The sequence below is a fragment of the Hyla sarda genome, chromosome 5, assembly GCF_029499605.1.
Source record: "Hyla sarda isolate aHylSar1 chromosome 5, aHylSar1.hap1, whole genome shotgun sequence".
Classification (NCBI taxonomy): Eukaryota; Metazoa; Chordata; class Amphibia; order Anura; family Hylidae; genus Hyla; species Hyla sarda.
In genome coordinates this window covers 337888490-337915035 of record NC_079193.1, presented here as the reverse complement: position 1 = coordinate 337915035, position 26546 = coordinate 337888490, and the positions used below count along the sequence as shown (strand labels likewise).

General features: G+C 45.1%; 1 protein-coding gene across 10 annotated transcripts in view; it reads left to right on the top strand.

Moving 5' to 3' along the window:
* Positions 1-26546, top strand: part of UBR5 (ubiquitin protein ligase E3 component n-recognin 5) — a 159266-nt gene that overhangs the window by 25945 nt on the left and 106775 nt on the right. For 7 of the 10 annotated variants that reach the window (XM_056522522.1, XM_056522523.1, XM_056522525.1 and 4 more), the window contains exons 2-11: positions 2726-2770; positions 5988-6069; positions 6163-6239; positions 9010-9129; positions 9448-9637; positions 19038-19197; positions 19458-19607; positions 20526-20737; positions 21808-21924; positions 22034-22144. In XM_056522522.1, the coding sequence (XP_056378497.1) occupies positions 2726-2770; positions 5988-6069; positions 6163-6239; positions 9010-9129; positions 9448-9637; positions 19038-19197; positions 19458-19607; positions 20526-20737; positions 21808-21924; positions 22034-22144 (1264 nt within the window). The remainder of the gene's footprint in view (positions 1-2725; positions 2771-5987; positions 6070-6162; positions 6240-9009; positions 9130-9447; positions 9638-19037; positions 19198-19457; positions 19608-20525; positions 20738-21807; positions 21925-22033; positions 22145-26546) is intronic. The other 3 variants (XM_056522527.1, XM_056522528.1, XM_056522529.1) reach the window with 2 other exon arrangements.

The following is a 26546-nucleotide window of genomic DNA, read 5'->3' as shown; positions in this document are numbered from 1 at the left end:
AAGCAAAGTTGCCCATAGCAACCAATCACATCGCTGCTTTCATTTTTCAGAGGCCTTGTTAAGAATGCAAGAAGGGAGCTGATTGGTTGCTATGGGCAACTGGGCAAATTTGCTTTTGCACAGGTATTACGCAAACACTTTTTCCCCTCCTACTGCTCTTTGCAGAGACATGCTGCAGTGACTCATGATCCTGGATCATATATATATATATATATATATATGTACATGTACACACACACACGTACATATATCAGAATGTGTCTGTCTAGTAGGGATCGACCGATTATCGGTTTGGCCGATATTCATGATTTTGGACATTATCAGTATTGGCAGTTACCTTGCCGATATACCCCTCCCCGGCCAGAGACCGCCGCTGCTGCCCCATTGCCTCCCCCATCCCCGGTTTTATAATAACCTGTTCCCAGGGTCCGCGCTACTTCTAGCTCCTGCGACGTCCTCGCGCTGCTTGCCCAGCGCAATGACGAGTGACGTCCTCAACGCAATGTCACCGTCAGTGCGCACAGTGACAGATCAGGACGCTGCCGGAGCCAGAAGTACCCCGGGAACAGGTAATTATAAAACCGCCGATGGGGGAGGCAATGGGGCAGCGGCAGTGGGGGTTGGACTAGGGAGGACCCCAGGACAGGCAGGGGGAGAGAAGCGGGTGGCGGCGGCGGTCTCTGCCCCGCAGAAGCTGCTGTAGTTCATTGATTTAAAGCGCTCGCTTTAAATCACTGATCTGCAGCGGCTTCTGCGGTGTCGGGTAGGGGGAAATAGCCGATAACCTATACCGGAATATCGGTATGAGTTATTGGCGTTCGGCCTGAAAGGTCTGATTATCGGTATCGATATCGGTCGATCCCTACTGTCTTGTATGTATGGCTTCCAATCCTTGTCTTCTCACTGGTGACAATCAAGAACCTGGAGATCGGTTCGTGGGGGAGGGAAGAATCTTTTAAAAGCTGCACCCTTCTGATTCTGGATTCTTTCTACGTGGCCCCAGGCTACGTAGGTTTTTCAGCTTCGGGATGCGTTCACACTCTAGTAACTAGCAGCAGGTTTCCCTCTGCGGGAAACCAGCTGCGAGTTACGCTACTATTAATTTGAATGGTTCCGCAAATCTGACACTATATTAATAGATATGGTCTGTTCACACTTCTGAATTTTCGCATGCGGATTCTGCCTCAAATTAAAGCCCAATAGACTTCACACTTCTGAAATTCCGCATGCGGATTTTGCACCAATTCCGCACAAGCCAGAAACCACCCAAATGAATGCAGAAGCAGAATTGGTGCGTATGTGCGCAAATTCTGCCCTGTCAATAAACCCTTAGGCTACGTTCACATGGTGGAATGTCCAAGCAATATTCTGCGATTTTGATGGGGTTCCCAATTCCGGCCTCTGCAGAAACAATGCACCTGTTCATTGTTTTTGCAGTTTGTGGAGACGGCGCTTTTCCGAGCGGAATATGCAAATGTGCTGAATGTTTGCGCGTGGTTTCCAGGCGGGCATTCCACACGTTTTCGGTTGTGTGAACATACCCTTAGGTGTAGTTCAACCAGTAAAGAGTATTTTAAGCAAGGAGCAGATTGTAAAGGGGGAAACCAGTCCTTACTTGGTTCGTGGTGTTGACTAACACAGATGTCACACAGGAATAGACCAAAACTGCATTGCATGAATTTTCTAACCAGAGAAACTTGTCTCTGTACTGAAATGTGTAAATTTTAAATAGGGTATTAGTAGATGAAAAGTTTGGCTGCATCATTTTGGAATAGGTCAGATGGCTTTTTGGGTAGGTGGGCACCATGGGCGATCTTTGAGAGCACTGAGGAGTATAAAGCGTTGGTTGCTCCCTCCTGAAGCTTTGTTGGGGTCTAATCCACTATATATATATATACACACACATATATATATACACACACATATATATATATACACACACATATATATATATACACACACATATATATATACACACACATATATATATACACACACATATGTATATACACACATATATGTATATACACACATATATGTATATACACACATATATGTATATATGTGTGTATATATATGTATGTGTGTGTATATATATAATGTGTGTGTGTTTATTTTTCTCCATTCATCTTGTTCCTGGTTACTGATTTGTAATCTTCAGTTTTGTGAGTGTATCCAACCCTGATCGGCTCGGGTCATTATCAATATGGACAGTTTGCCTTTGATGTCTTGTCTGTCTTTCCTTGTTTTAGTTTCCCAACCAGGATGCCTCCAGCTGTTGTATAAACTACAACCCCAGCATGCAGGGAGTTGTAATTTAGCAACAGCTGGAGACACTCTGGTTGGGAAACACTGCCTTAAGGAAAGCAGCGTTTTGTTGTAGTTTGTTAGTGTACAGCATTTATTGCATATCCCTTTCCCTCCAATTTTCACCCATATCCAGGTTTACCCCTTGGAGGTAAAAGGGATTCCTATTATGTTTTTTGCATAACTTCTGCTATTTCGCTATGATGTTATTTTTTGCTTGTTATATTATAATTTTTTTATATAAAGTGTCTTTGTGTGTGTGTGTGTGTATATATAAATATATATATATATATATATGTGTGTATATTACTGTATTTATCACAAAAAGGAAACCATTTATATTACATCTCAACTCTTGTTTAAAAAAAATACCAAATAGGTGACTGTCAAATTAATATTTATTTATTTATTTTTTTAGGTTAAGAGAAGTTTCAGAAAAATTAAATAAATACAACTTGGCCAGGTAAGTGTGTAAAGAACAGGTTAGTGTAAAGGGGCTTATAGAGAAATTTCCGACAGTGACAGTCAAGTAAATCGTGTAACAATGCATGGGGAATCATAAACGTGCTGTGGGCATTAAAGGGGTATTCCGCCCCTAGACATTTGATAAGATGTCAGATCGCCGCGGTGCCGCTGCTGGGGACCCCCGGGATCCCCGCTGCGGCACCGCGCTATCATTACAGCACAGAGCGAATTCGCTCTGCACATAATGATGGGCAATACAGGGGCCGGAGCATCGTTACGTCACTGCTCCGCCCCCTCGTGACATCACGGCCCGCCCCTTTCAATACAAGTCTATGGGAGGGGGCGTGGTGGTCGTCACGCCCCCTCCCATAGACTTGCATTAAGGGGACGAGCCATGATGTCACGAGGGGCGGCACGATGACGTCACGTCGCTCCGGCCCCTGTATCGCCCGTCATTACGCACAGAGCCAACTCGGGGGTCCCCAGCAGCGGGACCGCGACGATCTGACATCTTATCCCCTATCCTTTGGATAGGGAATAAAATGTCTAGGGGCGGAATACCCCTTTAAGGTTTACAATATGGTCATTATTACTGTGAATTACAAAGGGAATAATTTGTCAGTTGTATTTCTGATGCAAGTTTTCTTAAAAAAAAATAAAAATAAAAGTGTGATTATGGCCTTAAGGCCCTTTTAGATGGGGTGCTTTTGATGTAAATGGACAGTTTATTGCCCCATGTAAAAGGCACAGAGATCAGCTGACAAATAAGTGGCCAGCTGATTACATATTCGTGTGGGCCAATAAATCATAATTTTAAGATGTGCTGTCCAATGAGTGTTTTAAGACTGTTACAGCTAATTAGCTGATACTGCAACTAATTTCCGCATGCATTTTTTGCAGCAAATAACTGAACTTGTAGGAAAAATGACTCATTTGACAACTATTCAAATAGCATTAAAACGTATCATTTTTTCAGCAATTCCATTCCTTCGCAGTAAAAACTGCAAAAACAAAAGGTTATTAGTTGAGGTGCTGCTATTTAGCTGATTGCTACGAGGAAATCTTGTTACTCGATGGAAAGCAGGGGTTGTTCTTTTCTCTCCACTCTCACTCATCACTGTCCTGATGACGTGAGAGCTGGGTAAATACTTCAGTGCAGGCGCTCTGAAGACGGAGCACTGCACTCAGGTGGCGTATAACTCCACATCACTAGGACGTGGATTAGCACAAAATAAATATGCAACAAGGGGGCCGGCTTCGCTGCCTTCCTCCGGTATCCGACGTATATCTGGCGGCGGGGGACCCGCCGGCAGAGCACAACTGAGGAGGTGTCAGACACTTTAGAGGACCCCAACTCTGTGAAAACAAAACTTTACAAAGTAAGTGAACCCGTTAGGCTCCTGTTCACCCACACTATAACTCAATGTATTGGGTTTAGTGTGGGTGAACTTGCTGACAGTTTTCCTTTTTAAAGGGTTCAACAACCACAATCAGAGGTTCCTGTATTCCTGGTGGTTGGAGGTGTAATTCGGGTGGCATTGGACACAGACTTATTTTACGGTGCCAAAAAACAGCTCTGTTCAATGAAGAGGTTTAAAGGGATACTCCGCCCCTAGACATCTTATACCTTATCCAAAGAATTGGGGATAAGATGTCTGATCACAGGGACCCCTGTGATCTTCCTGCTGCACCCGGCATTTGTTTAGAGCGTTGGGTGCAGCGCTGGAAGCTCGTGATGTCATGGCCACGCCCAGTTCATGACATGGCCATGCCCACTCAATGCAAGTCTATGGGTGGGGCATGACTGCCTTCACGTCCCCCACCCGTAGACTTGCATTGAGGGGGCGTGGCCGTGACGTTACAAGCTGTGACGTCATGATCCTCCACATCGCTAGTCATCCGACACGGAGCGAGGTTCACTCCGTGCACCAGATGTCTGGGGTGCAGCAGCAGAGATCGCGGGGGTCCCCAGCGGCAGGACCCCTGTGATCAGACATTGTATCCCCTATCCTTTGGATAGAGGATAAGATGTCTAGGACAGAGTACCCCTTTAATGACTGTATGTAGGCTAGTCTGCAGTCAGAAAAGATTTCTCATTACTTTGGGATTTTCCTAGAAGTAATAATTCCTCTTTGATATTTATTTAAAAAGCGTGTTACTAAACTATAGCGCTGTATAGTAGACATCACTGAAATAGGATGGCTTACACAATGGAAAATGGAATTGAAATATTATGATCTACAATTCACTCACTGAGGGCTCATGTAGAGGTGTACGGCCACTCTGTATAGCTATAGTTAGAGTTGTGCCGTTAGATTTCTCTGGGCCCTGCTATACCTATATGCCTCCGTACAGCTTTAGGGCTTCCATGGAGCCTTCTGCTTATGGTTTTGTGTTGACCTGGTCACTGTGCCTGTGTATACATTCTCTCCTGCTTCCTTTTACAAGTCTATCAGTCTTATGCATGTAAAGTTGACCATATACTGTAGGTTGTGGGGTTTCTGCTGTATTTGCAGCACCACATTCCCCTGATATCAGCTGTCAGAGGATGCAAGCATTTACATATTGGACTTTTAAAGGGGTTGTCCGGTGTAAAACGTTTAATTTTTTTAGCATTTTCTCCAGCCTGCCTTTATAAAATAGAAACTTTAAAAGGGTATGCAGCCCCTAGACATACATACATTGTCTGTCCGCCGCTGGGGACCCCTGCCATCTCTGCTGCGGCACTCCAGACATCCGGTGCACTGAGCGAACTTTGCTCCGTGCTGGATGACTGGCGATGCGGGGCGGAGGCTCGTTATGTCACAGCCACGCCCCCTCAATGCAATAATAGAAGATTACGGCCGAACAGCGCGGCGGATCCGGGCACGGTAAGGACCAAACTGATCAGCGTCCCCTGCACTACCAGCCAGTACCGCTGGTTAGTGCGGGGGAAGAAAGCCGACAGTTTTCCTTTAATTAGGCTGGCTTGGGACTTTCCTGTTACCCAACAAGTGTGCCTCCAGCTGTTGCAAAACTGCAACTCCCAGCATGCAACTCCTCTACAGTATGTTGGCGGCTACTGTCCACTCTTACTATGTACTATTGATGAGCCCATGTATTGTACTGATCTAAATTTTGTTGAATAGATTTTCATAATGTGTTTTTCTAAACCTATCAATTAAACCGTACCATGAGTGAAAAGTTTAATATGGTTTGCTTTGTTTTCTGCACAGTCACCCGCCTCTGAATGTACTGGAGCAGACGACGATAAAACAGTGTGTGGTTGGTCCGAACCATGCTGCTTTCCTCCTGGAGGTACGCTTGTAGCCCTGTATCCCTGCCTCTGAAGTGACTGACTGCAGACATCAATTCTCACTAATGATTTCATTATCTTTTCTTTCTCATTAGGATGGAAGAATCTGCAGAATTGGCTTTTTAGTCCAACCAGACAGACTAGAATTAAGTAAACCGGAAAATAATGATGGGTAAGACCACCGTAATTCACTCCCCCCCCCCCCCCCCCCCCCATATGTAGCTGTAAAGGGTAATTAGTTCCACACACACAGTTGCATTTCCACATACAGATATTTACTTTATTGTTGATTTGCCCAATTCAGCTAGCTCTCCTATCTATAAGAGGCCTCATTCATCACTTCCTATACACAGAATGTTACTATGGAGGATGTCCTTTATAACTGCAAATTCTGCCAGACAACTGTTATGTGAAAAGAAAACCTAATGCATTGTTGCTTTAAAGGACAACTGTAGCGCAATACTTTTATATATTGCTGTGCCCGGGCTGCAGAAATAAACAAAATAAACTTTAACATACCTTCCTGTGTTCCCCCTTGGTCCGGTACCGGCCTCACGGTCCAGCAGTTCTAACATCATTCTACTTCCTGGGGACGAAGACGTCACTGAGCCGTTGGCGTATCACCTGCCGCAGTTATGTCCCGCCCCGGGCGGTGATGGGCTGAGAGCACTGTCATGTAGTAGGGACCTCTGGCCGGCTTCTTACATGACAGTTTTTAGATGGTTTTAGACAGGAAAAAAGTCTAAATCCTTTGATAAATCTCCCCCATTGTGTTTGATATTGGTGTTTGTTCTTCCATGCATAATATTTACTTCAAGTGACTCCTTTTTCTCTTGCTTAGTAGTTTTTGAAGCTAATTGCGAAATCCTCAGCATGTGGACCTAAAGCTGTAATGCTAATATGCTGGGATTGGGATAACCAACTTGGCAGAATTCTTTACCATGCCATTCCCTATTTTGGCCTTCATAACCCTTATCTAGGTTACGAAGAATCACTTCTTCAGCACACACAAATAGGTTACTGTTGTTGGGAGGCCACATACACACACACCACAGAAGCAGAATGGGCGGAATGTCCGCCCGGAAAACACAGGCAGACATGCTGCATATTTGAATGTTCCGGCATGTGCTTGGACAACTAGAACATGTCTAGTCTGTCTTCGGACGCCGGAGTCTGGATTTCCGCAGCAGAGACATCTGCTGCGGAAGGTACACTGTGTGCACAGTGCAGCAGAAACCCATTGAATTCCGCTCTGAACGTCTTCTGTGTGAACATGGCTATAAGGGAAAGCCTTGGATGGGGTTCAGCATGCTACTTATACTGGAAATTACACTGCACTGAACTAACATACTAAGCCTTGCTTGGAATCAGTTTGCATTCAGTTTATTTTACTGCACATCGTTGTACCATGGAGCAGGCTATATCCTTCACTTACACTATTGGTGAACCATATAGGCCAGGGTTTCCCAACCAGTGTCCCTTCAGCTGTTGCAAAACAGCCTTTGGCTGTCCAGGCATGCTGGGCACAGTGGTCGGGAAACCCTCCTTTACGCAGACGCTGTATGATCTGCCACTGCCATGTGTTTGCTTGTTGTGTCTGCTTTCAACTTTAAGTAATTGATAATTATGTTGATGTGGTGATTTGCTTGTGTATTACCGCATAGGACAATGTTTCCCAACCAAGGTACCTCCAGCTTAGGGATCGAGCGATTATCGGTTTGGCTGATATTCACGATTTTTGAAGTTATCGGTATCGGCCATTACCATGCCGATAATCCGATAATGTCGCGCCCGCTTTAAATCAATGATCTGCAGCGGCTTCTTGGGGGGTGGAGAAATAGCCGATAATTTATACCGATATTCCGGTATAAGTTATCGGCTATTGGCCTGAAAGGTCACAGATTATCTGTATCTGTATCGGCCCTAAAAAAAACAATATCGGTCGATCCCTACTCCAGCTGTTGCAAAACTACAACCCCCAGCTTCGGCTGTCCAGGCATGCTGGGAGTTGTAGTTTTGCAACAGCTGGAGGCACCCTGCTTGGGAAATACTGGCATAAGATCTTTTATGCTTGACTAGTAGTTGATTAAAGGGAACTCGTCAAACCCCCCCCCCCCGCCCCCAATAATATGCTCATATGAACAGTATGCCTATGGCAAAAGACCACATACCTTTACATTGGCATCTAGGACACGGTAACCTTTTATACATGTGGTATGTGTGTGGATAGATAGTAGGGGAACTATGCATAGAAAGCCACCAATAAGTTGTAGGGGTGCATATAAAGCAACCCATAAATAAGGCTGGGTTCACACTACGGTTTGTCATTACGGTTCCGTATACGGCTGGGAGGAGGGGTGGGCGGGGCTTAATCGCGGCGCCCGCACTCGGCCGTATAGGGGAACCGTAGTTAATGTATGTCTATGAGCCGACCGGAGTGGACCGCAGCCTCCGGTCGGCTGCTTTTTCGGCCGTATGCGTTTCCCGACTGCAGGCAAAAACGTGGTCGACCACGTTTTTGCCTGCGGTCGGGAAACCGCATACGGCCGAAAAACCAGCCGACCATAGGCTGCGGTTCACTCCGGTCGGCTCATAGACATACATTAACTACAGTTCCCGAATACGGCTGAGTGCGGGCGCCGCGATTAAGACCCCCCCCCCCCCTCCTCCCAGCCGTATACGGGAACCGTAATGACAAACCGTAGTGTGAACCCAGCCTAATAGGGGGTGTATGCATGTATTGTGTGGTGTTTCCAGAATGTCTCATGGGGACAATCTTCCTGCCAAGATCCCAAGGGTGTTGCTTAGGCTTGTTTCTTGCCAGACCAAGTCCTTGAGCATTTATTTGTACCTGGGGTTCCAGGCTTTTTAATATACAACCCAGGTGGTGGTGGTTTTATTTCTTCCTTATTTTTGACTGATATGCCCTCTTTTATTTTCAGTTCAAAGTTGAACAGTGGCTCAGGGGCAGGAAGGACATCCAGGCCAGGCAGGACTAGTGACTCTCCCTGGTTTTTGTCTGGCTCTGAGACTCTGGGCAGACTGGCAGGCAACACCCTTGGGTAAGTTTTAATAGGGTAAAGGCTGAAAGTATCTATATTTCTGTTTTTGTTCCTGGAAGCTAAACATGTATGTTCAATATGTGTAGGAAAACCAGCAACCACATGGACGAATCCAATTTTTACCCAATGTGCCACAATCATGGCTCCTCTGAAGCCCACTTTATTGTATAGATTTATTACTGTATGAGTCTAATGTTCTAGTTTTAATTGTGTTGCAGGCCTGAGGGTAATATCTAACCTTTACTTGTGCCATGCCTAGTAATCTGGAGCCTGGTCAAGGGTCAGAAGATTAATGTTGTGTATTTTTTGCCTTTTTAGCAGTCGGTGGAGTTCTGGGGTAGGTGGAAGTGGAGGTGGCTCTTCTGGCCGGTCTTCTGCAGGTGCTAGGGATTCTCGTAGACAAACCCGGGTCATCCGCACTGGGAGGGACAGAGGCTCTGGACTTCTGGGAAGTCAACCGCAGCCAGTAATTCCAGCTTCAGTGATACCCGAAGAACTCATATCACAGGTCAGTCTATTTTTAATAAAATTTTGTTCTTGTAGTTAAAGGGGCACTCCGCCCCTAGACATCGTATACCCTATCCAAAGCATCTGTATAAGAAATAAGAAAGAGAAGACTGAAGGACTGAGCCCTTGTGTATTACCCTAGGTAACGATAGGTGGGTGGGGGGCAACCCCACGGGGCTTATAGATGGCCGCTCACCTTGGATAGAAAAATAATGCGCATATCACCCCAGTGTGGTTGGGTTACCAGTGGTGCGAGTTGCTGCTAAGCTGGAGGGTTGCAGGAGAAGACAGCAGTTATCCTGAATGGAATACCGTATTTATCGGCGTATAACACGCACTTTTAAAACTTAAATTTAAGGCAAAAGGCCTGCCTGCGTGTTATTCGCCGATAAGTCTTCTGGTCACTGATTTAAAGTGGCCGCAGCAGCGGCTGCTTGTTAAGTATTAACAGCACGGCCGCGGCCACTTTAAATCAGTGACCAGCAGCGTCTCCTCCCCGCACTGTCACTTGTTTTCTCCCGCACTATTCACAGGTACTGGTGTGGTGGATAGTGCGGGAGACTCCCTACCTTGTCCGGATCTGCCCAACCTTTTAATCAGCGTCTCCTGCACTATCCACCACACAAGTTCCTGTGGAGAGTGCGGGAGAAAACAAGTGAGTTTCACTTTTCATTCCCCCTTTTGCCTGCTTTTTATAGTTTTGTTTATTTTCCTTACCTGGCTGCGCTCCGGCAGGTTAAGTCAGGCGGGGGGGGGGGGGGGGTCTTGCAGGCTGAGGTCAGTGAAGCTGATGAGTGACTTCATCTGCCGGCTTCTCTGCGCGCCATCACAGATCTCACTTTTCATTTCCTGTAGTCGCCTCCGAAAAGTGAGATCCGTGATTGCGCGCAGTGAAGCCGGCAATTCACTCATCAGCTTCACTGACCGCAGCCCGCAAGACTAGCAGTTGGCTGTCCGGGCATGCTGGGAGTTGTAGTTTTGCAACATCTGGAGGGCCGCAGGTTGAAGGCCACTGAGGGGATGATGTGACGGTAAATGATGAGGGGGGGGGGGTGTAAGACGGGGAAATGATGGGTGGGGCATGATGAGAGAGGGTGGGGCATGATGAGGGAGAGAGGGTGGGGCATGATGAGGGAGAATGGTGGGGCATGATGAGGGAGAATGATGGGGGACATGATGAGACTGGGAAATATTGAGGGGGGAATGATGGGGGACATGAGACGGGGTGGGGGGGATGATGCAAAGGGGTGAGGAGGTGATGTGACGGGGAAATGATGGTGGGGGAGGCACTAAATGCTTAATGTCTGTATGGCTAGTGGTGGTCTATGACAAGGGGGGGATGATGAGACATGGGGGGTGGCGATGAGAGGGGTAAATGTAGCACAGGGACTGATAAAAGGGAAGGAATGATGTGGCACTGGAGGGGACAGGACCAAACTGAGGTGCAGAAGAAAACGAAGTTGGGGGGATGATGTGGCATTTAGTCCAAGTAATTTTATTTTACATTTTATTTTTTTTTTTTACTTAAATGTCCCTGTTAAAATTGGGGTGCTTGTTATACGCCGATAAATACGGTATGTAGAAGCGGAGGGGAAAAAACCCTAGGATTTGGCACTGCAGACTCTTGGAGATGGATGAGGCGAAGGGAAGAGGTAATAAATATAGTCCTCAACAGGACACTTTATTGAAGAAAATAATAAAATGACAGGATTACGCGTTTCGGGGGGAGCCCTCCCTTCCTCAGATCAGGGTAAGGTATTGTCATAAAGTACAGCTTTAAATAGCCCAAAAATGGACGCCAAATCAAGTGTACAGTCAGAAGCTAATTTTTTATCCTTAAAAAAACATTCTACTCAGTTATACAGTACATGTGCGCATAGAACAGGTATACAGCACAGTATGACATTAGTATCACAACATAAGATAAAGGATGGATTAGGATTAGCAACAGCTGCAGAGACGCAGTGGACCAGAAGTGGCCCACTGCGGTGTGTGAACAGTAAACAATAGAAGCCACTGTGTCAAGCAAGGATCAATGTGTGATGTGCAGCAGCGATCGGGAGTGTCGGGCTGGTTGCCCGGGACACTTTGCCATGCAGGGGAGTCATGTGACAAGCCCTCAGCCAATCAGCAGTGTGCTGGGACGGCATGACAGCGCACCGCTCGCAATATAACTCTGACGGTGTTAGCATCGCGCTACGGAGCATATATTAAGTATGAGTTTAGGGAGAACAGAGTAATTGCGGTAGTATAGAATAAGAGAAAAGCGGGAGTAACTAAGGCAGTATTGGGATGTAGAGCAGATTCATGGGAGCAGAGTCATGATGGGGATTAAGGGAACCAGTATGTTAGTGGATGGATGCTATGTGAGGAACAAGGCTCAAGGTGTATGTAGAATATTACTAATAGATATGTGGGATGCAATTATAACACCACCGTAATGGGGTTTAGGATAAGGCGTATATCAGGGGTACTCAACTATTTTTAGTGAGGGTCCGCTTATCCAGGTCTGCCACTGGTAAAGGTCCGAGCAAAGCGCTGAGGCCTGGTTCACACTTAGTGGCCACAGTGCCATGAAAGAAATAGACAAAACGACTGGAGGATGTAAAACTGTTTCCTATGTTTTCTGAATAAGGCCAGAGACTGTACCCCTGAATATAATACTTCCCCATGCTGTACTCCTGAATATACTTCCCCATGCTGTACTCCTGAATATACTTCCCCATGCTGTACTCCTGAATATACTTCCACATTCTGTACTCCTGAATATACTTCCACATTCTGTACTCCTGAATATACTTCCACATTCTGTACTCCTGAATATACTTCCACATTCTGTACTCCTGAATATACTTCCACATTCTGTACTCCTGAATATACTTCCACATGCTGTACTCCTGAATATACTTCCCCATGCTGTACTCCTGAATATACTTCCACATTCTGTACTCCTGAATATACTTCCACATTCTGTACTCCTGAATATACTGCCACATGCTGTACTCCTGAATATACTGCCACATGCTGTACTCCTGAATATACTGCCACATGCTGTACTCCTGAATATACTGCCACATTCTGTACTCCTGAATATACTGCCACATTCTGTACTCCTGAATATACTGCCACATTCTGTACTCCTGAATATACTGCCACATTCTGTACTCCTGAATATACTGCCACATTCTGTACTCCTGAATATACTGCCACATTCTGTACTCCTGAATATACTGCCACATGCTGTACTCCTGAATATACTGCCACATTCTGTACTCCTGAATATACTGCCACATTCTGTACTCCTGAATATACTGCCACATTCTGTACTCCTGAATATACTGCCACATTCTGTACTCCTGAATATACTGCCACATTCTGTACTCCTGAATATACTGCCACATTCTGTACTCCTGAATATACTGCCACATGCTGTACTCCTGAATATACTGCCACATGCTGTACTCCTGATTATAATACTGCCACATGCTGTACCCCTGAATATAATTCTGCCACATGCTGTACCCCTGAATATAATTCTGCCACATGCTGTACCCCTGAATATAATTCTGCCACATGCTGTACCCCTGAATATAATACTACAGCCCCCCTACCTCCACACTCCCACAGTGCACGCCCCCCTTGTCTTTCTCCACACTCCTAGTGCCCCCCCCGTCATTCTCCACACTCCTAGTGCCCCCCCCCCCCGTCATTCTCCACACTCCTACAGTGACACCCCCGCCATCATAAACTAAATATTTCATCCCCAGCCAAAACCAGCTCACCCCTCTGTGCACCTCCGTACTGTCCGCATCTTGTAAAAGCTGTAGCTCTCAGCAGCGGCGGCATCTCCTTCTGTGACATAGCAGCCGGGGCAGAGAAGCATCCATGACGTCGGGCGGGTCTTAAAACTGCAGCACCCCTGCCCCAGCTTACTTTACTTGGGGCCGGGGGACCAGCCAAAGAGATCATTACGCAAGAGGGGGCCCCTCGGATGGGAGAATTGTTGAGAGCGGTCTGAGCCGCATTTGTTTTATGGGGAAAAAAAAAAGGTATGCCCGGCCCTGCCTATACAAATGAATAAGGGGAAAGTCGGCGGGAGGTCCACATGACTGGCGGCCGCGGTCCGGATTTGGACCGCGGTCCAAATTTTCTTTGGATATACATTCAATGGGGGTGACCGTGATGGAGTTAAAATTTTGACCGTGATGCTGAGTGATATGCCTGGAAACCCTGTGTGGGAGGAAACTATTGGTGTCATTGTTCCTGTGTTTTGTAATTCTCTCGCAGACAGCGAATGGTTCCCCCTACATATTGTATTCCACATTGGCATTCTAATAGGTATACCACATATTGGGAGGAGTTGTTTAACAGTGTTTTAATTTGGTACGTCTCTCCCGTGGTTCTGGAAGTAAAAGGTTTTAGCACGATGGTTCATAATAACAAAGCATTTACACCTGATATGTCCGCATCTATAGGAAGCTCACGGGTTGTGAAGTGTGGGGTTTGTCTGCTGGGGCTACGATATTACGGAGTGTTTTACCTCTCCTTAAACTTACACCCTGAGGGAGAGTGTCACTTAGAAAAGGATCACTCTTTAGTATGGGCAAATGTTTGTATAAGATGTCTTTTAATGTGTTTGTGTTCCCTGTTATAGGTAGTAATAAAAATTGATGGACCAGTCTTTTTGGTTATTGGTGGTCACCTTCCCTTTCATTTCAGACATTCCAGTTGTGATAGATTGCTAGCCTTCTTGTAGGATGAATCCACAATGGCCACCTTCTTTTTAGAATGTCACTTTGTTCTCAGAAGTCAGTCAAATTGAAACAATAGCGTATAATCTGTTTAACTTTGCCGTAAGGCACATTAATAAGCCATTTTTTGTAGTGTGAACTGGTAAAATCGAGGCAGCAAAAAAAAAAAAAAAAAAAGTTTTTGGTGTTTAAAAATTGTTGGCCATTGTGGAAAATTAAGCATGGTCATAACATTTTTTTTTTTTTTTTTATGACCATGCTACATTTTTACATGTTGTTTTCCACAATGGCCAAGGTTTAAAGCTAAGAAATATCCGCAGGCCATTGTGGATTCATCCTACAAGAGGGCTAGCAATCTATCGCAACTGGAATGTCTGAATGGGAAGGTGATCCAATCCAGTGTCCTGGCCGTGTTTTTTATAGGCTTACCGGAGACCTACAGCTGCAGGCAGAGGGTCTCTGATCCCACGCGGTCGACTGCGTTCCTTAGTGCGGGCACACCAACCCGCTTACTGCTCTTAGCTGCGGCCAGGCGCATTGTCCTGACCGCATTCTTATGTGCTGCCAGAGACACACTGCAGCTAACCCCCTTGTTAGTTCTCTTGGGACAGCGGGTCTCCAGTCCCGCGGGGGAGGGACTGGCTGCGTCATTCTACTTGTTACCCATCCATGTACCTTTTGCGGCCGGGTGACGGAGGAGGCAGCCTCGTCCTGCTAAAAGTTCCCTGCCCTCACGCACTCTGTCAGGGTGCTTATGCGCACCGACGTGACTGGTTATTGCCAGGGATTCTCAATCTCTTAGAACCTATCGGGATATTCATTGACTGTTCTCCCCTACCACTGAGTGCTATACCATGTCCGTCGTGCCCACGGCAGACTTCCACTCCCTCCCTTCCGAGACAAGACTCTGGTCGGGTGCCCTTGTAGAGCTTTTGCATCCTGGCAGACGCTGAGGATGCTCTGTCATGTTCGCCAATCATCCATCAAGAGGTGTTCTTGGGGTCTCATAAACTGATTCCTTCTCCACAGAATGCCGCATCCGCGGCTAGTGCTCCAGATCCTCATGTCTAGTGTGAGGTCTTCGTTGAAGTGTCCCTGCGTGGGCATGGATTGCATCTGATATCATTATGCCAGACTGTAGTCTCACCTGTCACTCAAGCACTCCAGTGACCTGTTGTCTACTATGGACCCAAACAGTGGTGTGCGTGATTCCTCTGCCACCTGTCACTCATCACACAGCTGATGTATCTGCCGATGAAGTTCCGGTACCCCACTGCTGTGCGAGGTATCCGAAGACAGTGGTCTTCTTAGTTTCCTCCGCCGCTTGTCACTCATCTCATGGATGATGTACCTGCGGCTGGAGTTCCGGTACCCACAGCTGCACGAGGCATATAAAGAAGTAACCCAGCATATCCTCTGGACCTCAGGATCTCGTCCGCGGGCCTTACGGTCGAGCGGGTTCAGTCTCTGGACTGTTTCCCTTTCTCTGGTGGTTGTTTTTCCCACCCTAGGGGACTGCTTTGGTATGTCCCATCAGTAAGGTGTCCCCCAATTATTTTTTTTATTTTTGTACTCCCCGTAAAATCTTACTCGTAGCCTTCATTGGGGGACACCACATCGCACCCACCAATTTCTTCATTTTTTGTCCCGATTATCTCTTCCGGCTTTTTTTTTTTATACGTGATTTTTTCTAGGGTCCTTCGGACATGTTCTTTGTTGGCTTCTCCTACTGCTTTGTGACAAAACTGATTACCTCACTTCCAGTGGGCTGGATATATCCTGCCAGCGAGGAGCCAACTTTTTTCCCTATTGTCAGCGCCTCCTAGTGGCAAGAGCTTATACCCATCAGTAAGGTGTCCCCCAAGGAAGGCTACGAGAGAGATTTTACAGTGAGTACAAAAAAAAAAAAAAAAAAAAAAAAAAAATCTCCTTTTAACTCCATCACGATCACCCCCATTGAATTTATATCCAAAGAAAATCCACAAAGATTTAACATCTTCCGCAAGAGGGAGAACTATTGGATATACAAGCTTCAAACTCTGGTTCCTATGGGCCTTAATGAAATGATTGAATGCTCCTTATAACCCTTGTAATGAATACATTTGTTCTGTTATCTCGGATTTACATTTTATCTTGTGTATAGATACCATTGAGTAACCTTTTATTGCAATTTTATATCGTCAGACATCCTTGTAACATGATTTTTTATTCCACACGTGTATCCTGGACATATGTTGCTGCATCACCTATTTGGGTCTTTCCCCCTCCCCATATAGGTCCTTATGGAACTCTATATGTTGTCTCCTTATTGCATAATATACGCCTTATCCTAACCCCATTATAGTGGGGTTCTGATTGCATCCCACATATCTATTAGTAATATTCTACATACACCTTGAGCCTTGTTCCTCACATAGCAACCATCCACTAACATACTGGTTCCCTTTATCCCCATCATGACTCTGCTCCCTTATATTCCACCCTATGTCATGCTGTTAACTCTCCTGTTTCTACATCCCAATACTGCCTTAGTTACCCCCGTTTTTTCCCTTATTCTATACTGCCGCAATTACTCTGTTCTCCCTAAACTTATACTTAATATATGCTCCGTAGCGCGATGCTAACACCGGCAGAGTTATATTGTGAGCGGCTCGCACTGACATGCCGTCCCAGCACATTGCTAATTGGCTGAGGGGTTGTCACGTGACTCCCCTTCATGGCATCGCATCCTGGGCAACCAGCACATCACACATTGATCCTTGCTTGACACAGCGGCTTCTATTGTTTACTGTTCACACACCGCAGTGGGCCACTTCTGGTCCACTGCGTCTCTGCAGCTGTTGCTAATCCTAATCCATCCTTTATCTTATGTTGTGATACTAATGTCATACTGTGCTGTATACCTGTTCTATGTGCACATGTACTGTATAATTGAATAGAATGTTTTTTTTAGGATAAGAAATTAGCTTCTGACTATACACTCCTCCCTCTTGTTTTGGTGCTCATTTTTGGGCTATTTAAAGCTGTACTTTATGACAATACCTTACCCTGACCTGAGGAACGGAGGGCTCCCTCCCGAAACACTTAATCCTGTCATTTTATTATTTCCTTCAATAGTGTCCTGTTGAGGACTATATTTATTATCTCTTGCCTTCGTCTCATCCATCTCAGAGTCTGCAGTGTCTAATCCTAGTTTTTTTTTCCCTCTCTGCGTCTACATACACTATACAAAGGATAGGAGATAAGATGTCTGATCACGGGGTCCCACCGCTGGGGACCCCCGACGTCTCTGCTGCGGCACCCCAGACATCCGGAGTAAACTTCACTCCGCGCCGGATGACTAGCAATACGGAGCGGCGGCTCGTGCCGTCACACCCCCGCCCATAGACTTGCATTGAGGGGGGAGGGGAGGGTGGCTGTGACATTACGAGTCTCCAGCGCTGCACCCGATGCTTTAAACTAATGCTGGGTACAGCAGGGAGATCGTGGGGGTCCCCAGCGGCGCTTGAGATTAATAGGCAGCGGCAGTTACAGAAGTGTCTTCAATAAATCTGCTGCCTGTGAATTTACTCTTAAGAGTGATCACATGGGACTTAAAGCCTCCCTGTCACTCCAAAACAACTTTTGTCGTGCTGAGACCCACACCGATCTGGAGGTCAGTCAGAAGTGCTGTAATTTGCTCAAATTCCAGGCTCTCAGCAGTCTGATCTGCATCCGCAGGACAGAGGTCACTGAGAGCCAGATAGTGAAGTGCTAAACTTTGGCTAGACAGTCTATACATGCAGTTTAGTTTGAGGCAAATCTTGCACTTGTGTAATTGCTATGTTTGCCCTGAATGTTTATATACACCAATGATTTCCTAATAGGTAAAACTGATATTACATGTATGTTACAGCTAAGCATAAGCCAGTGTTTCCCAACCAGGGTGCCTCCAGCTGTTGCAAAACTACAACTCCCAGCATCCCCGGACTTGGCTGTCCGGGCATGCTGGGAGTTGTAGTTTTGCAACAGCTGGAGGCACCCTGGTTGGGAAACACTGGCATAAGGAAGGAGAGAATTCTTGTAAGGTTTCTACTAGGATTAGGGTTTATATTGTCTTTTTGGCTAAAATATTGTGAAAAAAAAAATAAAATAATTGTTTTCCCTTTTATCAACTGGTGTCAGAAAGTGAAACATATTTGTGTATTACTTCTATTACAAAAATCTTAATCCTTCCAGTACTTATCAGCGGCTTTATACTCCACAGGAAGTTTTTTCTTTTTGAATTTCCTTTCTTTCTGACCTCAGTGCTCACTGCTGACACCTGTCAATTTTAGGAACTCTCCAGTTCAGGATAGGTTTGCTATGGGGATTTTCTGCTACTGTGGACATAGGTGTCAGCAGAGAACACTGTGGTCAGACAGAAAGGAAATTCCAAAAGAAAAGCACTTCCTGTGGAGCAAATGGCAGCTAATAAGTACTAGAAGGATTTTTAAAAAAAAAATTTTTTTTTTTTTTTTTTATAGAAGTCATTTACAAATATGTTTCACTTTCTGGCACCAGTTGATTAAAAAAATAAATAAATAATATAAAATAAATTCCAATGGAGTACCCCTTTTAAGTATCTTGGCTTTGTTGTTTAATGACTTTTTGCTTTCTTACACACTATAGGCTCAGGTTGTCCTTCAAGGAAAGTCTCGGAGTGTCATAATAAGAGAGCTACAGAGGACAAATCTTGACGTGAATTTGGCAGTGAACAATCTCTTGAGCCGGGATGATGAAGATGGTGATGATGGAGACGACACGGCCAGTGAATCCTACTTACCAGGAGGTTAGTGTTGACTTCCTTGACCTGTCAGTTTCTCACGTCTAGAGGAGGTGGCCTCCTTATTTCCTTAAAAAAAAAAAAAAAAAAAACAGAATCTTAATGGGCAATGATCTGCTGCTGGAAATGTGGTCAAATTCTATGTACGAGTTTTGTCATGGGATAAGTGACCTTGTTTCTAGGTGTTAGTGACTATAGTGAAATGTCTCATGGCATTCTGTTTTCATACTTTGCTTAATGACGGCTTGTGATCCTTGTGTTTATAGAGGATCTTATGTCACTGCTGGATGCTGACATTCATTCTGCTCACCCAAGTGTCATAATTGATGCTGATGCTATGTTTTCAGAAGATATTAGCTACTTTGGTTATCCATCCTTTCGGCGCTCTTCACTTTCCAGGATAGGCTCATCTAGAGGTAATTCTGTGCCTTTGTCTTCTTAGAAATTAGCCATGTTAAGTATTTTTTTTTTTTTTTTTTTTAGCTTTCCCTTTTGGTTTTGATTTAATTTTTTAGAAAAAACGTAGGCCAATGGCAGACCCTCAAAGCAAATCGGTAAGCGTCCTTGGTGGCCCAGCTAAGCCAAAACAGGGAAGGATCTTCTGGATTTACCACTGTTTCATAAATCTTTATTTGGCAGTGTCATACACGCTTATTACAATAGACAAGTGGTCTCCAACCTGCGGACCTCAAGATGTTGCAAAACTACAACTCCCAGCATGCCCGGACAGCCAACGGCTGTCCGGGCATGCTGGGAGTTGTAGTTTTGCAACATCTGTAGGTCCGAAGGTTGGAGACCACTGCAATAGACTAATCCCTTCTTGACAAGGGCTTGTTGTCAATGCAAAGAGTAAAGGGGTATTCCCAATGCAGCCATTTATGGGACACCATGGGATAAAAGTAAATGCACAACAGAATCTTGCCCTTTATTTCCTTTTTTGTTTTGGCAATACTGGCCCATTAAGGTGTAATCCTGACAAGCACCCAGCACTCTTAATCTGTGCTATGGTTTAATGTGCGTAATGACCCTTTCAGCAAGTAGTCCCGCATTAAACATCCCATTTAGGGCTTAACCCATGCTTCTTGTCCAAGCTATTATATCATTGTTTTTTGTTGTTGTTGTTTTTTCTTTTATTTTAATGTTTTTTATCCTGAGCTGAGAAGCATGTCAAGCTCACAAATAAAATAGAACTAGTCATATGACCCTAAGAAATGGTAGTAATGGAGATCATTTCTTTGAAGCATACGTAAGCTTAAGTTGCTGCTAGATAAGAAGGGTCCTAAATAGAGATTGGCTTACTTTTATTCCACTGGTGTGACCCAATTGCATACCAGTTCTCCTTCTTCCCTTAGAAAGAGACTCTGAGCTGTTGCGTGAACGTGAGTCAGTTTTACGCTTGCGTGAGAGGAGGTGGCTTGATGGGGCCTCATTCGATAATGAAAGAGGCTCCACAAGTAAAGAAGGGGAGCCCAGTTTGGACAAGAAGAACACTCCTATACTGAGTCCAGTATCACTAGGAGAAGACCTGCAGTGGTGGCCAGAAAAGGTATTTTTTTTTTTCCCCATACTGATTAGAAACCTGATAAAATTCTGCCTGTTGACTGACATACACGTAGGCTGGAGATAAGAGCTTAAATGGAAATTGACAGCTGGTTAATGGGTACTAAATCTTGTACACTGGTTAAGAGTGCGGTTGAACCGGATCAAAATAATAAATTACTTGCCCAGATCAGTGCTGCCATTCGAGCGGATTTACAGTGCGTATTTCACTGCGGTTCCACCGCTGAAGGACCTCTGTATGCTGCCTTTACATATGCCTGCTCGGAGCGGCAATCCGCCGCTAAGAGCAGACACCCTGCGATGTGAAAGTCGCAGTGCGCATGCGCAGTATACTTGCACATTGTGGCAGCTCTCGGCCTAGCTCATAGAGCAGGGGAAGCGACCTCAATGTGTGCGAGGACACCGCTTCAGTGTCTGCACGTAGCTGGGTATTGCCGCTCTGAGCAGGCACATGTAAAGACACCATACAAAGATACTTCGGCGGCGGATCCGCAGCGTAAAATACGCTGTAAATCCGCTCGTCTGAACATACCCATACAATGTATAAGCCTCCATTTTTTAAATGTTAATCACAGGCTTTGCACAATGTAGGCAGGAACCGGCATACCCAGCATCCTTGCCAACTTCACCTCTGCTTAGATATGCATGGCCACCTCATAAATATTCATAAATTTCCCCTTTTGCCCATGTGAGCTTGAGGTAGGTTGGCATATAGGAGGATGGAGGCAGGGATGCTGGGTATGTCTCCTCCGTTGCCCAAAGGATGGCATTAGTATTGGACCCTAATACTTCTTGTATCTTAAATTGCACTGCCGATAAGAGTAAAAAACATTTTAATCCAGTTCACCCTCACTATAACCCCGTGTTTTGGGTTTAGTGTGGGTAAACAGCTTTAATGCATATAGTTTTGAGTTTAAAGAATGGACCTGTATGCAGTTATCTCCATGTAGTGGGAGCTTTGTCATTTACAGTACATATTATATACTTGTGGTTTATTGTGCTTGTTTAAAAAAAAATAAAACTCATTAGTAGTTTTTGCATGTCTTTTGTATACAGGATGGAACTAAATTTATTGCCATTGGCGCTCTGTATTCAGAGCTGGTTGCTGTGAGCAGTAAAGGAGAGCTGTATCAATGGAAGTGGTTGGAATCTGAACCATATAGGAACCCACAGGTTCGTCACTTTTCTTTATCAATGAATATATGGTTTGAATTCCCTCAAGGATTGAGAAGTTGTTTTTCAATGCACAACATCTGAGCTTTTTTTTTTTTTTCTTTTTCAGAATACATTGCTTCATCATCCAAGAACAGCCTTCTTAGGCTTGACAAATGAGAAGATTGTTCTTCTTTCTGCGAACAGTATACGTGCAACGGTTGCTACAGAAAGCAATAAGGTTTGGTTTTATCTTTAGCAGAATTGTGACTTGGTGGAATACGTCAAAAGTTTTTATTGGTCAAGGGCTGAGTATTGAGACTCCCACTGATCTCTAGATAATCGGGAGAAGCGAGAGGTTATGTACTTTGCTCCTTATGGTCTCCGTCTCCCTGCACAAAACTAGCTCCATTATAAGTCTATGGGGCACATTTACTGCAGTAAGGTGGGTGGCATAGCGCTTGACTGCATGCTTGACTTCCAGGGGTGGCATAAGTCCCTCATGCTATCTGCTATACTGGATGGTGGGGTAGTCAGACTAAGGTAGCTCCCGGCCCCTGAGGTTGAAAGATGGCTTCTCAAATGTGGACTGTCAATTGTAAGCAACCATCTCCTCCAATGCCGCCATGAATGTCTCTGCTGAAGGGTAGCCATCAACACAATAGACTTGAGACATCATTTTCTTTTTTTTCAGTGACTTTTTTTTTTTTTTTTTTTTTACATGTTTGCATTGCTTAACCCCTTCCCGCAGAATGTCATATATAAACGCCGGGTTGTGCAGTGCGTTCGCGCATCCCGGCGTTTATAAATGACATTCAGTTAACCCGGCGATGCGCAGCATCGCACGGGTTAACTGGCAGAAGTCCCGCTGTTTCCAGCAGGGGACAACTTCTGCTTCACCCCCCAGGACCATCCATTGATGGTCCTGGTCAGCGATCACTGTGATTGGTCCCTGTGGACCAATCACAGTGATCTGGGGTGAAAGTTCAGATCCCCCGCACTGCCCGCCCCTGGAAGTCGGGCAGAACGGGTGACGAAGGCTGCAGGGGCTCGCGGGGACCTGCGGCATTCGGGGGGAACACGTGGGGACCGGCGGACTTACCTGATCCAGCGGCGGGACCGAGGAGCAGCGCGGGACCGGCCACGTGGACGAGCAGCGACGGGTAAGTATGTGGTCCTCGGAGGCAGCAGTGAAGATCTTCACTGCTGCTTCTAGGAGTCTGAAAACTACAACTCCCAGCATGCCTAGACAGCCTTTGGCTGTCTGGGCATGCTGGGAGTTGTAGTTTTGCAACATCTGGAGGGCCCCAGTTTGGAGACCATTGTATAATGGTCTCCAATCTGTGCTCTTCCAGCTGTTGCAAAACTACAACTCCCAGTATGCACTGACTGTCCAGGCATGCTGGGAGTTTTAGTTCAGAAACATCTGGCCCTTCAGATGTTGCCGAACTACAACTCCCAGCATGCCCTTCAGCTGTCTGGGCATGCTGGGAGTTCTAGTTTTGCAACAACTGGAGACACACTGGTTGGGAAACATTCTCTGTTTCTAACTCAGTGTTTCCTAACCTGTGTGCCTCCAGCTGTTGCAAAACTATAACTCCAAGCATGCACTAACAGACCATGCATGCTGGGAGTTGTGGTTTTGCAACAGCTGGTGTACAGGGTACATTCACATGGGCGAGGCTTTTACAGTGGGTTTCTCGCATCTTGAGATGCAGCAAATTTTGCGCTGGGAAACTCGCTGTAATCCCCCGCCCATGTGACTGTACCCTAAAAACACTACACTACACTAACACAAAATAAAATAAGTTAAAAACACTACATATACACATACCCCTACACAGCCCCCCTCCCCCAATAAGAACGTCCGGTACACCACTGTTTCCAAAGCAGAGCCTCCAGCTGTTGAAAAACAACAACTCCCAGTATTGCCGGACAGCCGTTGACTGTCCACGCATGCTGGGAGTTTTGCAACAGCTGGAGGCACCCTGTTTGGGAATCACTGGCGTAGAATACCCCTATGTCCACCCCTATGCAAATCCCTAATTTAGGCCCAAATGCGCACGGCGCTCTCACTTTGGAGCCCTGTCGTATTTCAAGGCAACAGTTTAGGGCGACATATGGGGTATCGCCGTACTCGGGAGAAATTGCGTTACAAGGTTTGGGGGGCTTTTTCTTCTTTAACCCTTCATGAAAAGGAAATGTTGGGGTCTACACCAGAATGTTAGTGTAAAAAAATAAAATTTTTTACACTAACATGCTGATGTTGCCCTATACTTTACATTTTCACAAGAGGTAAAAGGGAAAAAAGCCCCCCAAAATTTGTAACGCAACTTCTCCCGACTACAGAGATACCCCATATGTGAGCGCAAAGTGCTCTGGGGGCGCACAACAAGGCCCAGAAGGGAGAGTGCGCCATGTACATTTGAGGTGATTTGCACAGGGGTGGCTGATTGTTACAGCGGTTTTGACAAACGCAAAAAAAAACAAAACCCCACATGTGACCCCATTTCGGAAACGACACCCCTCACGGAATGTAATGAGGGGTGCAGTGAGAATTTACCCCCCACAGGTGTCTGACGGATCTTTGGAACAGTGGTCCGTGAAAATGAAAACTTGTACAGCCCACTGTTCCAAAGATCTGTCAGACACCAGTGGGGGCAAATGCTCACTGTATCCCTTGTTACGTTCCTCAAGGGGTCTCGTTTCCAAAATGGTATGCCATGTGTTTTTTTTTGCTGTTCTGGCACCATAGGGGCTTCCTAAATGCGACATGCCCCCCGAGCAAAATTTGCTCTCAAAAAGCCAAATATGACTCCTTCTCTTCTGAGCATTGTAGTTCGCCCATAGTGCACTTCAGGTCAACTTATGGGGTACCTCCATACTCAGAAGAGAAGGGGTTACAAATATTGGGGGGTATTTCCTGCTATTAACCCTTGGAAAAATGTGAAATTTGGGGGGGAAACACACATTTTAGTGAAAAAAAATAAATTTTTTTTTACATATGCCAAAGTCGTGAAACACCTGTGGGGTATTAAGGCTCACTTTATTCCTTGTTATGTTCCTCAAGGGGTCTAGTTTCCAAAATGGTATGCCATGTGAGGGGTTTTTGCTGTTCTGGCACCATAGGGGCTTCCTAAATGCAACATGCCCCCCAAAAACCATTTCAGAAAAACGTACTCTCCAAAATCCCCTTGTCGCTCTTTCCCTTCTGAGCCCTCTACTGCGCCCGCCGAACAATTTACATAGACATATGAGGTATGTGCTTACTCGAGAGAAATTGGGCTACAAATATAAGTATACATTTTCTCCTTTTACCCCTTGTAAAAATTCAAAAATTGGGTCTACAAGAACATGCGAGTGTAAAAAATGAAGATTGTGAATTTTCTCCTTCACTTTGCTTCTATTCCTGTGAAACACCTAAAGGGTTAAAATGACTGAATGTCATTTTGAATACTTTGGGGGGTGCAGTTTTTATAATGGGGTCTTTTGTGAGGTATTTCTAATATGAAGACCCTTCAAATCCACTTCAAACCTGAACTGGTCCCTGAAAAATACTGAGTTTGAAAATTTTGTGAAAAATTGGAAAATTGCTGCTGAACTTTGAAGCCCTCTGGTGTCTTCCAAAAGTAAAAACTCGTCACTTTTATGATGCAAACATAAAGTAGACATATTGTATATGTGAATAAAAATTTTTTTTATTTGTAATATACATTTTCCTTACAAGCAGAGAGCTTCAAAGTTAGAAAAATGCAAAATTTTCAAATTTTTCATCAAATTTTAGGATTTTTCACAAGGAAAGGATGCAAGTTACCACAAAAATTTACCACCATGTTAAAGTAGAATATGTCACGAAAAAACAATCTCGGAATCAGAATGATAACTAAAAGCATTCCAGAGTTATTAATGTTTAAAGTGACAGTGGTGAGATGTGCAAAAATTGCTCTGGTCCTTAAGGCCAAAATGGGCTTGGTCCTGAAGGGGTTAAAAATAATCTGTCACCAAAGAAACCTTTTTGATAAGGGAAGCCTAAATGGTGATCTTAATAAATTGATTGTGCTACACAATTCACCAGACTGTGCTAAACAGAAAACATTGACTTGGAAGAACCCAAAATTGCAATTTCTCAACATGAGATGAAAGGTAACATAAAATTCCTGGTTGCTAATATTAGTGTTTTTCTCATAAAAAAGAAATAAAAAAGTAGATTTTTATGCTTACCGTAAAATCTTTCTCGAAGAATCCATTGGGGGACACAGACCATGGGTGTATGCTTCTGTCTCTAGGAGGTTTTACACTATGGCTACAGAAAAGTAGGCTCCTCCCTGCAGGATATACCCGCCTCCAGGCCACTGAGCTAATCAGTTTAAGTCCCAGAGCAATAGGAGAAGACCCACAGGTCAAAGGAAAAACCACAAACTGTCCGAGAACCAGAAGAAAAATAACTGAACACACCCTCGGACAGAAAACCAAAAAGGAATACCAGAAAAGGGTGGGAGCTGTGTCCCAAAATGGATCCTTCGAAAAAAAGATTTTACGGAAAGCATAAAAATCTCCTTTTCTCTATCGGCTCCATTGGGGGACACAGACCATGGGACGTACCAAAGCCGTCCCTTTGGGTGGGCAGAGAAACAGTCATCAGC